The sequence below is a fragment of the Enhydra lutris genome, unplaced genomic scaffold (genome assembly GCF_002288905.1).
Source record: "Enhydra lutris kenyoni isolate GAN:26980312 unplaced genomic scaffold, ASM228890v2 scaffoldscaffold5, whole genome shotgun sequence".
Classification (NCBI taxonomy): domain Eukaryota; kingdom Metazoa; phylum Chordata; class Mammalia; order Carnivora; family Mustelidae; genus Enhydra; species Enhydra lutris.
In genome coordinates, this window is record NW_019154089.1 from 25,234,944 (window position 1) to 25,249,270 (window position 14,327).

The 14,327-nt window shown below is 35.7% G+C and overlaps 1 protein-coding gene across 2 annotated transcripts in view; it reads right to left on the reverse strand.

Moving 5' to 3' along the window:
* Positions 1–14,327, reverse strand: part of LOC111141008 (hyaluronan mediated motility receptor) — a 38,711-nt gene that overhangs the window by 22,263 nt on the left and 2,121 nt on the right. Inside the window, exons 2-10 of one of the 2 annotated variants that reach the window (XM_022493321.1) lie at positions 10,888–10,986; positions 10,346–10,425; positions 6,579–6,626; positions 6,224–6,412; positions 4,973–5,059; positions 4,783–4,883; positions 3,298–3,372; positions 2,953–3,128; positions 2,365–2,513 (exon numbers count right to left, since the gene is read on the reverse strand). In XM_022493321.1, coding sequence (XP_022349029.1) covers positions 2,365–2,513; positions 2,953–3,128; positions 3,298–3,372; positions 4,783–4,883; positions 4,973–5,059; positions 6,224–6,412; positions 6,579–6,626; positions 10,346–10,425; positions 10,888–10,986 — 1,004 coding nt within the window. The remainder of the gene's footprint in view (positions 1–2,364; positions 2,514–2,952; positions 3,129–3,297; positions 3,373–4,782; positions 4,884–4,972; positions 5,060–6,223; positions 6,413–6,578; positions 6,627–10,345; positions 10,426–10,887; positions 10,987–14,327) is intronic. The other variant, XM_022493322.1, reaches the window with a different exon arrangement.

Genomic DNA, 14,327 nt, shown 5'->3' on the forward strand with positions numbered 1-14,327 from the left:
AACTAGGCTTATTGTGATAATTTTGCAATATACACAAATATTGAATTGTTATGTTGTTTACTAGAAACTCACATACTGTTGTATGTCAATTTATACCTCAATCAAAAACAAAAAGAAAAACCCGAGATAGATGTGCCCAGAGCACTTAATGAAAGAAAACCGGACCCTTTGCCTTTAAGAAGAATGGTCACTGTAAACAAGCATTCTCTCTACACTTTATACTCCTAACAATGCATTTAGGATCTTAAATAATAAGATACAAAAAAACATTTGAAAGGTCTGCCAACAATAACTGCAGTTGCGGGACTGGATGGCAGAAAAAAAATAACAAAAAAACAAAAGAACCCAGGTAAAGTGAAAATTGCCTCTGATTATACGCCACCTCAATCTTAACGTTTTCTCAATGTAGAGATAACCATTAGTTAGTTTGGTATATATGCCTTCTGGTCTTTTCCTACACACTTATGTACTTAAAAAAATACACACACACACACACACACACACACACACACACATATAAATAACATAAACTACATATGTAAAGATCACACAAAAAAATCCTAAAAATGATTGTTGAAATCTTTAAGTCAGTATATATAGATCTACTTAATTCCTTCAGTTGTTGCAGGTTGCCCAACAATATTTCATATCAATGCGTTCGAGTATCTATTTGCTCCACTCTCACTAACATGTTATGTATTATCAAATGTCTTAATTTGTACCAATCTTTTAAGGGAAAAACAATTATTTCCATTTTCCATTTCTTTATTACTAAGGTAGAACATCTTTTCATGTTTACAGATTATCTGAATTTTGACCTCTGAGAATGATGAATTTCCATCCTTTGCTCATTGGTTTTTGAGAACTGTTTTTCTCACTAATATGTACATTATTCTTTATGTAATCTAGATTTTTAAAAATGTCACTTTCGTTTCACATGCATTTAGATACCATTTTAAAACATAACTGTAGGGGCGCCTGGGTGGCTCAGTGGGTTAAAGCCTCTGCCTTCGGCTCAGGTCATGATCCCAGGGTCCTGGGATCGAGCCCCGCATCGGGCTCTCCGCTCGGTGGGGAGCCTGCTTCCTTCTCTCTCTCTCTCTCTGCCTACTTGTGATCTCTGTCTGTCAAATAAATAAATAAAATCTTTAAAAAAAAAAAACAAAAAAAAACATAACTGTAAATGCCCAAGTAGTAATCTAACACATGTGCCAGGAAAATACATATTTTTTAAGATTTTAGTTTTAAGACTTTATTTTATTTTTTTAGAGATTTTATATATTTAAAGTCAATCAGAGAAAGACAGTTATCATGTGATCCTCTGATATGAGGAATTTGAGAGGTAGGGTAGGGGTTTGGGGGGGTAGGGAAGGAAATAATGAAACAAGATGGGATCAGGAGGGAGACTAACCATAAGAGACTCTTAATCTCACAAAACAAACTGAGGGTTGCTGAGGGGTGAGGGGGCAGGGAGAGGGTGGTTGGGTTATGGACATTGGGGAGGCTATGTGAAATGGTGAGTGCTGTGAAATGTGTAAGCCTGATGATTCACAGACCTGTACCCCTGACGCAAATAATACATTACATGTTAATAAAAATAATTAAATAAAAAAAGGTTTTATTTATTTATTTGACAGAGAAAGACACAGCAAAAGAGGGAACACAAGCAGGGGGAGTGAGAGAGAGAGAAGCAGGCTTCCCACTGAGCAAGGAGCCTGATTCAGGGCTTGATCCCAGGGCTCTGGGATCATAACCTGAGCTGAAGGCAGAGGCTTAAAGATAGAGCCACCCAAGATTTTACTTTTAAGTAATTTCTTAACCCAAGGTGAGGCTGGAACTCATAATCCTGAGATCAAGAGTCATATGCTTGACCAACTAAACCAACCAGGTGCCCCACAAGAAAAAAAAATTTTTTTAAAGATTTTATTTATTTATTTGACATAGAGAGAGAGAGACAGCAAGAAGGGGAACACAAAGTAGGGGGAGTGGGAAAGGGAGACGCAGGCTCCCCACGGAGCAGGAAGCCCGATGCAGGACTCAATCCCAGGACCCTATGATCACCGCCTGAGCTAAGGCAGAAGCCTAATAACTGAGCCACCCAGGTGCCCCAAGAAAATATTTTTAAACAATTTTCTTATTTTGGTTCATTAGTTGCTTATAATTTTTTCACATTATCGATAACCCTGTCATAAACATCGCTGCAGATAAATCTGCAGCATAGACAGGACAATTTACTCAGGATAAGATTCTAAAAATAGAAATGTCAGAGTGAAGCACATATACAATTGAAAGGTCTTCTGATACACAGGGAGATGTATGACATATAATAAGCACAAGTTGTTTTCTTATATTGTAGTAAACTACCTTCTCTTGTTGCAGAAGTGAATCAATCTGTAATTCTTTTTGTTGTAGTTTTTCATGTTCCTGTTTTTCAAGAGTAAGTTTCTCCTTTAAGTTTTGCATTTCAGAATTTAGAGTTTCATTCCATCCTCTATCCCTCTTGACAAGGTCTTCTATAAAAGTGAAAAACGCTGAAATTAGATACTAACTTTGAGAAACCAGATTTCCATATTTTCTGCTATTAGCATGTTACACAGATCAAGTATTTGCAAAGAAATAAAGCCAAAACATGACTCAGAAGTTTGTATCATTTACTATATAGGATATAGTAATTCTATAATAAATAAATAAATTCTATAATAAAACCTTGAAAATTGGTTCTGTATCTTCTCATTTTAAATGGCCACCTAATGGGGAAGTCAAAAACTGCACCACTGCATGTACTTCAATGAAGACAAGCAATATATAGAAATAAACAGAGAACAAACATTATAAAAGATAAAAATCCTCACATAGAGAACAGGATTTTTATGTTGTTTACATAATTATTAAAAGATGTTTTCATATAGCAGTACTTTCCTTAAATATCGTACATATTATTTCTTTAAATACCTTTTTCTTTCTCGAGCAGCTGACACGTAGCATTCAGGTCTTCTACTTGTTTAGAAAGTAAAACATTTTCCTCAAGAGACTGCTTAAGGCTTACAACTTCATGATTCTTCTCTTTCAAATTTTCCTCTAACTGGGCAATATCTAGCTTGTATTTTTCCACTTGATCTGATGCACAACTGCATTAAAACAAATTATTTTGAAGAGCACATGATTTAGGCACAAGGAAAATGAACTAAAAAAGTATGAAATGATGTACTCATCACTATTCAACAAACTAAGGTCCAATTAAAAACTACTATTCAAAAAAATAAAAAAGAAAGAAAAAAAAACTACTATTCATATTACCTAATTTCTTCGATGTATTCTAAGAGTTTTTCTGTTTCGGATTTTTCGTCAATCTTTTCCTTCTCTATTGAAAACCTGAAAAAAAATGGCATATGTGAATATATACAATAATCACACGTAATGCTTAATCTGTACCAAATACTGCCATATTGGATATGCTGTTTCTAGAGTCCAAATACTTTTTTTTAATGTGGGTTTTTTTTTTTTTTCAAGATTTTATTTATTTGACAGAAAGAAACACAGCGAGACAGGGACCACAAACAGCGGGAGTAGGAGAGGGAGAAGCAGGCCTCCCGCTGAGCAGAGAGTCCGATGTGGGGCTTGATTCCAGGACCCTGGGATCATGACCCAAGCCGAAGGCAGACACCCAACAACTAAGCCACCCCAGAGCCCCTAATGTGGGTTTTTCTAATAAAGATTTTATTTTTAAATAATCTCTACACCAAATGTGGGACTCAAATTTACAACCTTGAGATCAAGAGTCACATGCCCTACTGTAGCATCCAAATTCTAAACCATTATTTTATGTGACCTCAGGTTGACAATTTAAAATATACAAATAGGAAACTGAAGTATTTTTTTTTAAGATTTCCAAATAAATTCTGATAAAATGGCTAAGATGATGAGAATTATCACCTATAACAACCTAAGTGTTAGAAATGATCTTTCCTATAGTTTTCCTGGCTTCCCTACCCACAACACGTAGAAAACAGCACTTTATTGCTATAAAGCCTTTGTTTTAGGTTGCCTTTTATCTAATTGCTCATGGGTTACCTCCTCCAAACAATTCAATTTAAAAAATGAGCAAATGATTTAGATACCTTATAAAAAGATTTTTATGAATGGTCAGTGAGCACAGAAGGAGAAGCTTGACCCTTATAGTAACAAAATTACAAAGGAGACACTACTTCCTACCTACTAGAAAGGCTAAAATCAAATAGACTGACAATATCAAACCTTGGAGAGGAAGTGGAACTGGAATTATATCATATACTGCTAAGTACGACTGTAAAATGTGACAACCACTTTTGAGTTTTTTAACACATTATATGTATACTACACTACCCTATGATCAGGAATTCTAAACCTAGATGTTTATTCAAGAGAAATAAAAACCTATGTCCACAAAGACATACATAGTAGTCTTATTCACAATAGAAACTGGAAATCCAAATAATGACCAACAGAGAAATAGTCAACAAATGGAGGTATATTCAGGAGGTATAATCATGGTGCTACAACAAAGATTATGAGGCCTTTCCTCATCATTTATACGGAAGATAGACAAAATTAAGACATTCATACATCTTTTCAGCATAAAATGTTTGGGAATCATCAGGGCTCAGTTGAAGAAGAGAAACAGGGCAAGCAGGGAGCAATAAGTTAAGTGAAGGAAGGTTTAGTCTTGGTAAACAAGAGCAAGGTGAGAGAGGAAAATCAAGAATTAGTTACACTTAATAATTTCTTTCTTTTTTAGTCACTCACAGTTTCCCCTCAAGTTGTGCTATTTTCCCCTGAGACTCCTCAAGATTCTTCTGAGTGACCTGTAGCTTCACCTCCATGCCTTCCTGTTTAGCCATCATACTCTACACAACAGAAATAACTGTTTTAGGAAATGAGAGATCATTCAGATCCCCAGATCCAGACACGGCAAACTCACCAAGATATCACTCACCCTCATCTTCGTTTCTCTTTTGTTCCTAAGTTTCATTAACTCAAGGCTTAGAAGTCTCATAGTCTTCTGGTTATTATCTTCAGAAAACTAAGTACAAGAAACATAAAAAATTCAGAAATATTTTCTACAAGGTCTTATATAAAAATCACAGAAATATTGATTATTCTCTTATTGGGCCCATTATTTACCTACATTATACTCTGGTAGGAAAAACAGGCTTTGACCACACCCAGTTACTGATTTTACACTACTACTGTTCTTGTCCCTCTCTTTGATTAATATGACTTTCTGGTTCATTTATTTAATTTTTTGGGAAGGTTTTATTTTTAAGTAATCTCCACCCAATGTGGGGCTCGAACTCACAACCCCGAGATCGGGAGTTGCATTCTCTACAGATTGCGCCAGACAGGCACCCCTTTCTGGTTTATTTTTGAGAGTGTTTGGGTGGTCACCTACCTCTGCATGCTGCAGAGTCCACTGCAAGCCTCTATAACAAGCTTCTTGGGGAGAATTCTGTCAAGTGTGCTTGCTTAATAAAATGCATCTGAATTGCCTGATCTCTTTGGAAATATGTAGATTACAGGGTCCACCCCAGGCCTACCAAATCAGAATCTCCCTCAGTGGGGTCCAGGAATCTGCTCCCTTCCACAAGCTTGATTCTTATGCACCCTCATTCTCTTTGTGATCAAAGAGCTCAGCACATTACAGGCCCTGAATAAATGACTGTTATTAAACTGAACAGTGATTTACAGCCTCCTTATACTTCAGACAAAAGCAGATGACCATATGATGTCCTTTAAGATCTATTAGTATGGTAATACTAATAGACAAATTTATCTATTAAATATAGTTAGTCCACAAATTTATTCATTTCCCACTTCATTTCCAAAAGGATTTGCGATGGAAGCCTGCTGTTCTGCTATTATTTATTTCAGAGAAAGATCTTTACAGTGGCTTCTAGGTGTAAATTTTGTAAGTTTTATTAATGGTCTTATTTACTGGGGGTGACTATGAAGAAGGATGAGAAAATGTCAGACATTAAAACAAAAGTAACTTGTTTATCACCTCTTATATGTCAGGTACCATAACAAAAAGACCATAATAATTCTTCTTGGAAACAGTTTAACATTTAAAATACATTTGCTGAAGGCAAAATACTAAACTAGAGCCTAAAATTCCCAAACAACTATATAAGAAAAAAACATGTTTAGAATTTATTCCATAGTAAATATTCTTGTCAGGTTCAAATACCTTTGATTTTAGTAGTTCATTAGTCCTGGTTAACTCAATAAGCTGTTTTTCTAGTGAAGCATTACTTGCAGAGAGAGATGTTTTCTCCCTGACTGTAGCATTTAGCTTGGCCTCTATTTTTTCCAACTCAGCTTCCAGATCCTGGATCCGCTTGTCCTGAGTACCACGTTCTTGCACAAGAACACGAATCTGGACATAAACAAGGTGATAAATGAATGAATCACCAATACAGTGCCAACATAACTATATGCTATTGATAATGAAAACAATGCTTAACCGATCGGGCCACCAGGCGTTCCAACTCTTTCCATTTTATAGCACATTTATTTTTCAGTTAAGTTGAAGCACTGCTTACCTCTTTTTCTAATATCTTCAAATCTTTATCATTCTTTTGAGATTCCCTCTATTTAAAAGTCAAAGAACAGAGACAAACAAATTTAAATGCCACAAATATCACAAATTTGATTTTCAGCTATAAAAAAACATTAAAGTTTAATTCCTCTTTCTTTTCTTTTTCTTTCTCTTTCTTTTCTCTCTCTCTTTCTTTTTTTTTTAACTAAACTCTACCTACCAATGTGCAGCTTGAACTCACAACCCAAGATCAAGAGTCACATACTCTACTGAATCAGCCAGGCACCCCTTTGTTTTTTGTTTTTTTTTTTTTTCCTTAAAGATCTAATTGGCTTCATTAAGTGATTCATGAATCAGGCAGCAACCTATCTAGCAAGTGGAGGGGAGCTCCTCACCAAACAGCTAATTTCTATTTAAAACATTTTACTTAGCCTAGTAAACATTTTGTAGGAGACTTATCTGGTAGAAGAAGGAAAATGTTCTTTAAATCTTAAAATATTTCAGGTTTAAGTTTTCATCCTACTAGATTATTAGGCTTTCCTAATAAGTCCAGGGAAAAGAACAGGTGGAGCTTCATGAATAAAGCTACTGAATGCCTTCTTTCTAATGTTAAACATTAATACATTTTGAATATTTAATTATGTTATTCCAGAAAGAAAAGAATCTTACAAAGAGAAATAAAGTTAAACCTTGATACCCAAAGAGGGAAAAAAAGTTACACATGCAAAGACATAAAAATTAAAATGGTGTAAGCGGATTTTTTTTAAAAGATTTATTTGGGGTGCCTGGGTGGCTCAATGGGTTAAAAGCCTCTGCCTTCTGCTCGGGTCGTGATCCCAGGGTCCTGGGATAGAGCCCAGCATTGAGCTCTCTGCTCCTCGGGGAGCCTGCTTCTTCCTCTCTCTTTGCCTACTTGTGATCTCTGTCAAATTAAAAAAAAAAAAAAAATCTTTAAAGATTTTATTTATTTGTTTGAGAGAGAGAGAACACAAAGGGGGTAAGGTCAGAGGGAGAAGCAGACTCCCCACGGAGCAGAGAGCCAGATATGGGGCTAGATTCCAGGATCGAGACCTGAGCTGAAGACAGACGTTTAATCAACTGAGCCACACAGGTATCCCTTGTCAGCTGATTCTAATTTACTTATTGCCTTTATTCTAAATAAGACACACAATTTTGCTCTATGTATTTTTATATCCAACAGCTTTTCTGACACAATAGCCCTAAACAGAATATCCATCTTTTCTACCTAAAATGGAATAAAATGGATAAACATACTGCACACAAATTGTTTTATGTGCTTCTAAGTTGAGGGGGCCTACATCATTCTCATATTTATTAATTTTCCACAGGATGGAATTTTCTATCAAGAATGGCCAATTTTTTAGGGGTTTTATACAAACCTGTATGCAATTTAGTTTTCTAAGAGTTCTGTAGTCAATTCGAAATTTTAGAACCGTTTCTTTAAGAAATTCAAATCAGGAAATTTAAATCAACTTCTTTAAAAAATTTTTTTAAATTTTAATTCCAGTACAGTTAATATACAGTGTAATATTAGTTTCAGGTGTACAATATGGTGATTCAACACTTCCATACAACACCAGGTGCTCATCAAGACAAGAACACTCCTTAATCCCCACCCCTATGTCACCCATCTTTCCACCCTCCTCCTCTCTGGTAACATCAATTTGTTCTCTCAAGTTAAGAGACTGTTTCTTGATTTGTCTCTCTCTTTTTTTCCCCCCTTTACTCATTTGTTTTGTTCCTTAAATTCCACGTATGAGTGAAATCATATGGTATTTGTCCTTCTCTGACTTATTTTGCTTAGCATTATCCTCTCTAGGTCCATCCATGTTATTGCAAACAGCAGGATTTTATTCCTTTCTATGGCTGAAGAATATCTCATTGTATATACATTTAAATCACTGTGTAAGAAAAGACTGTCTATATCAGTGCTGCCCTATAATATATCACAGACCACATACATATTTTCTTTTAGAGAAGAAATGGGGAGGAGCTGAGCAGGGAGCCCAACCTGGGGCTCAATCCCAGGACGTAGAGATCATGACCTGAGCTGAAGACAGGCGCTAAACCAACTGAACCACCCAGGCACCCCCACATATGTATTTTCAAATTTTCTAGTAGTTACATATATATGTTTTAAAGTTATTTATTTATTTAAGCAATCTCTATGCCCCGTGTGGGGCTCAAACTCATGACCTCAAAATCAAGAGCCGCACACTCTTCTGACTGAGCCAGCCAGGCACCCCTCTAGTAGTCACATTTAAAAAGTAAAAATTTTAGTAATATATTTTATTTTACCCTAAATGTAAGAAGTATTATTTCAATTATTGTCATTAGTATAAAATTATTAGTGAAACATTTTATGTGTTTTGTATTAGGTCTTCAAACCTTGCTGTGTATTTTATATTTATGGCACATCTCAATTCAAATGCTAGATTTTTTATCAGAAATAGCTATCTATGGGGCACCTGAGTGGCTCAGATGTTTAAGCATCTGACTCAATCTCAGCTCAGGTCTGGATCTCAGGGTTGTGAGTTCAAGCCCCACACTGGGCTCCAAACTGTAATGCTGGGTGAGGGACTACTTCTAAAAAAAAAAAGAAAAAAAAAAAAAAAAAAAGAGAGAGAGAGAGAAAGAAATAGCTATCTATATTTAGATTCCACAAACTGTGCAGATGAAGAAGTAGATTCATATCCCCAATATGTTCCAAAAAAAAAATTTGTGTTTTCCAACAATAGAATCAAGTACTGGTTTTTAAATATATATTAATTAAAATTAAATAATATTAAAAATTTAGCTCTTCAAGTTCTCAATAGCCACATGTGGCTAATCACTTCCATATTGGATAATGAAGCCCTTTATTATAAAATGAGAGACTTAGGTAATTGCTGAACAAATGAACAAGGCTAAGCTTAACCTACAGCCTTGGTTTCCTAACTTTGAATCTTTTTCATATTAACAAATTTCTTTTGTAACTTCTTAAGAAACTACAACTTGCTTTATGAACTAATGGAAACAGTTACAACATGTAGGCTGTTGCACAAGCCATAACATGAAGTTAAGAATTTAATCTCCCACCACTCAAAAACTGAGAGTTTTTGAGCCGCACATCTCTTTAAGGCATTAGAATTTTTTTTCCTTTTTCTTCACCTATACTTACCTTTCCACACAAATAAACAAAACTAAAACAACTCAAATGATATTAACTACCAAATCAAAGAACTGCAAACTTTTTAAAGGCTTACAAGGAGTTAGACAAATTACCTAGATAGAGAAATGACTGAGAAGTGGGTACCATATTGTAATTCTGAGCTATGCGCATGTTTAAACAATATATTTAGTAATAATGCAGGCAGAAATGAAATCTTGGTATAGTCCTAATGATAATATTTTTTATTAACTTATAAGTTTACTTATAACCTTACTTTATACACTTAATCCATTCTAGTCAAATAAAAAACCTTTCAGAAATATTTTCATGATTTAGGTGATAAACCAGCTAGAATATCAGAGTTCCTCACCTTTTTTTTTTTTTTTTTTTTAAGATTTTATTTATTTGACACACAGAGAGAGAAATCACAAGCAGGAAGAGAGGCAGGCAGAGAGAGAGAGAGAGAGAGGAGGAAACAGGCACCCTGCCCAGCAGAGAGCCCGATGTGGGGCTCGATCCCAGGACCCTGAGATCATGACCTGAGCCGAAGGCAGAGGCTTTAACCCACTGAGCCACCCAGGCGCCCCAGAGTTCCTCACCTTTAATCCCAAAGTCTTAACTTTTCTTGCTGAAGCAGGCAGGGTAGTATCTTTGTCAACATTAAGATTTTGTTGAGATTCTACAATAAAATAAATTGTACAGATCCTGGTTGGTGCTTACACGTTTGAAACAAACAAAATTCATTTCTAAATTTCTTATTGTAATTATTAGTGAAGTAATATAAAGTTCTTTTCTTAATTGTACATGTCCAAATAATTAGTTGCACAACACAATTTTCACATTCAACATTTTTCTGATTTTCCTAATATTCCCTGACAGAAAGTTAAGGTGATTACCAAAAGGAAAACTATATATTTATGTGAGTATCTTGCTTAATTTTTCTGGTTATACAATAGTGAAATGATTAAAGCATTATTCTATAGTTGACTCATTTGTAAATGCATCAAATAAAAAAATCTAAATATAACTGTAGCTCCACCTTTTTACAAATAGTATAAAATCTTCTAATTTAAATACTAGTAGTCATAACTTTAAAACTTAAGAGATCATATACCCATTATTTTACTTTGGAATCCATTACCTTTTTGTTTTTTAAATCTTTGTGATTTCTGAAAGGACACTGGTCCTTTCAATACTTCTGAAGTCTTAACATCATAAGCACCTGGAGATGGTGCACAACCTAAAGGAAACACATAGAACATTAATGTCTCATCTAATGTTCCTTATGATCTTACATGGTGATGAATGTAAAACAGTTATTGGATGTGAAACAGTTAAAAACCGTGTCATAGTAAAGTAATACAAGTTTAAAATGCCATTAATAAATTGTTTATTTTTTCAAATGTAAAAATAGCACCCATCTGATATTACAAATAGGTCTCTCTATGAAAAACACCATTATCTTCCCAAATGCTCTTTATTTCAATGAGTCAAAGAAACACAGGTAATTCAACAAAACAGCAAAGACAGTCTTGAGATAAACATTATTAAGAACAAGCAACATGGCTTTGTTATTAAGGATTAAATCTAAGAAAAAAATATTTGGAATCAATTCTAACTCCAAGAGCGTCAATGAGGCAACCACCATCAGATTCTAGAAATGAAGCAACTAAAAGTCTAGCCTTCAAGGTTTAGTGTGAATAAAAATTTATAGTGATAATTCATCTCTGGCTAATATTGACACAACTGGAAATTTATAAAGTCATGTTATACAAAGTACAAACTACTAGACAATATTTCTCTCTCTTTTTTAAAAGATTTTATTTATTTATTTATTTATTTGACAGAGAGAGAGAGAGAGAGAGAGAGAGAGAGCACGTGCGCACACACAAGCAGGGAGAGCAGCGGGAGCATGGGTGGGTAGGAAGCATGCTCCAGGCTGAGCAGGGAGCCTGACCTGGGACTCGACCCCAGGACCCCGAGATCATGACCCGAGCTGAAGGCAGCCACCCAGGCATCCCTGTACTAGACAGAAATTTATACATTATAACCTCACTTAACTGGAGTCTCAAACTGAAGGCATTTTGGAGTGTTTATGCATAGTCAACTTGAGCTCTTACTCTCAGGACTTAACAATAATAAAAATCTCATTTTTATTATTGTTAGCAGAAGGGGAGCCTGGGTGGCTCAGTCAGTAGAGTATGTGACTCTTGATCTCAGTATGTGACTCTTGATCTAAGTTTAAGCCTCACATTGGGCATAGAGCCTACTTAAACAAAAAAGGTAAAAATATCATTTAGCATAAAGCTTTAACTGATTGAGAATAGATTCATACTGTTCACTGAAAAACTATTTTCTTCAGCATAGAGTTTCATGCAAGTGAACAGGAACTAAAAGAAGTTCGAACATTAAGGTAACTCCAGCTGTCCCTTAAGTGTTTTCTAAATGGAATGATAGGGGTGTCTGGGTGGCTCAGTAGGTTAAAGCCTCTGCCTTTGGCTCGGGTCATGATCTCGGGGTCCTGAGATCGAGCCCCACGTGGGGGTGGGGGGGTCTCTGCTCAGCAGGGAGCCTTCTTCCTCCTCTCTCTCTGCCTGCCTCTCTGTCTACTTGTAATCTCTGTCAAATAAATAAATAAAATCTTTAAAAAAAATAAAAATAAATGGAATGATAGATAAGAACTTGTTGGTATACCTTGACTAGCATTAAAAAAAGTGAAACACAGGGGCGCCTGGGTGGCTCAGTGGGTTAAGCCTCTGCTTTCCGCTCAGGTTATGGTCTCATGGTCCTGGGATCGAGCCCCGCATCTGGCTCTCTGCTCAGTGGGGAGCCTGCTTCCTCCTCTCTCTCTATGCCTGCCTCTCTGCCTACTTGTGATCTCTCTCTCTCTCTCAATCTGTCAAATAAATAAATAAAATCTTAAAAAAAAAGTGAAACACAATAGAAAATATCAGCATGACTCAAATGTAGCAAAGTGAAGCACTGTTTTGTAGGACTTCTTGTTTCAGTGATAGCTGTATAAATATTAAAAAATCTACCCTGGATAGAGATACACAATTTATTTCTCACTCTAGGACACAATTAAAAAGTATTAAAATCACCCCTTTCATCAATTCTAAGAGGCCATAAAAACATCAAGGAAGTTTCCATTCCTCTACCTGGAATTAAGGTAACAAAAATAATGACACAAAAATTCCAATCCTGGGAGCTTTTTGATCTAAATGTGGTCAATAAGGAATTGAGATAGTTTCTAACCAGTTTCTAATCAGAAGAGAGTCTCAAAATGAAATACAGAATTCAATGGAGTATCTAAGGTAAAGACAGACTTACCAAAAAACATTAATCTTGATTAGCTCAAATCTCTCACACTTTACAAACTGTTTACAACCTGGGGTGAATAGGAGGCTGGCAGGGGTTTCCCTAAAATCAGCTTAAGGATGGTGGTACATCTTAGAGCACCTATGTTACTCATTTGCGATAGGGGTTGAGGGAGGCAGTGGGGAACATATTATGTTTTAAAACAAACGAGAGATTTCCACCATTACTGTTAGCAATGCTTTTGGGGGGAAGAGGGGATGAGGGTATGCAGAGCCTATGGTTATTCTGTGCTTTCTGCTTTTATTATATTATTGTTATTTTTAAAGTTAAGCTCTAGGCCCAACATGGGCCTTGAACTCACAATCCTGAGATTAAGAGTCACATGTTCTACCTACTGAGACAGCCAGGGGCCCAGCTTTGTTTTTAGGAATGCTTCTGTGGGAAAGCGTAAGAAGCACCAGTCTAGACTCATCAAAGCAGCCAGAAAATAAAATGATGTTGAAATTTTATATTCTGGGGAACTTGGGTGGCTCAGTGGGTTAAAGCCCCACATCTGGCTCTCTGCTCAGCAGGGAGCCTGCTTCCCTTCCTCTCTCTCTGCCTGCTTGTGATCTCTGTCAAATAAATAAATAAAATCTTAAAAAAAAAAAAAGAAAGAAATCTTATATTCTGGTTCATCATTAGGTTTACACTCTCAAAAGGGGATATGGGCCAGCAAACAATGGGATGGTGGACAATGACTAAAGAGCATCAAGAGAGTTGAAAACAATTAAAACCACACTTAACAAAAACTTCCTTAAAGACTAAAGAATCAAATTTGGTTGTTAGATTTAGGATTTAGATTGAAGAAATAGGTTGAAATCCAGCCTGTATGTCTAGCTTTTAATATACTTATCCACCTCACACCTCAGATAATGTACTTATCCATCTTCCATGTTAGACAAAACTGCCTGAAGTTAGGAACTCTCTTGATCATGCCTGTACCCCCAGTATTTAGCTTACAGTTGAGTTGGGGAGTGTGGTAAAGAAAACATAGAAAGTCACTGGGGATGTGGAAATGGAAATAGAGTTTTGTGATTATCCTAGTCAGGATTCAAATCCAGCTTTATATGCCAATTAATAGACATTACTATGGGCCAAGTACTTTTTAGTCAGAGGGAGAAGATGGTGAATAAGAATATTATACTCTCTCCTTTTCGAACCTATTTTCAAGACCCCTGGAAAGTTATTTATTTATTTTTCTTTCTTTTTTTTTTTTTTTTT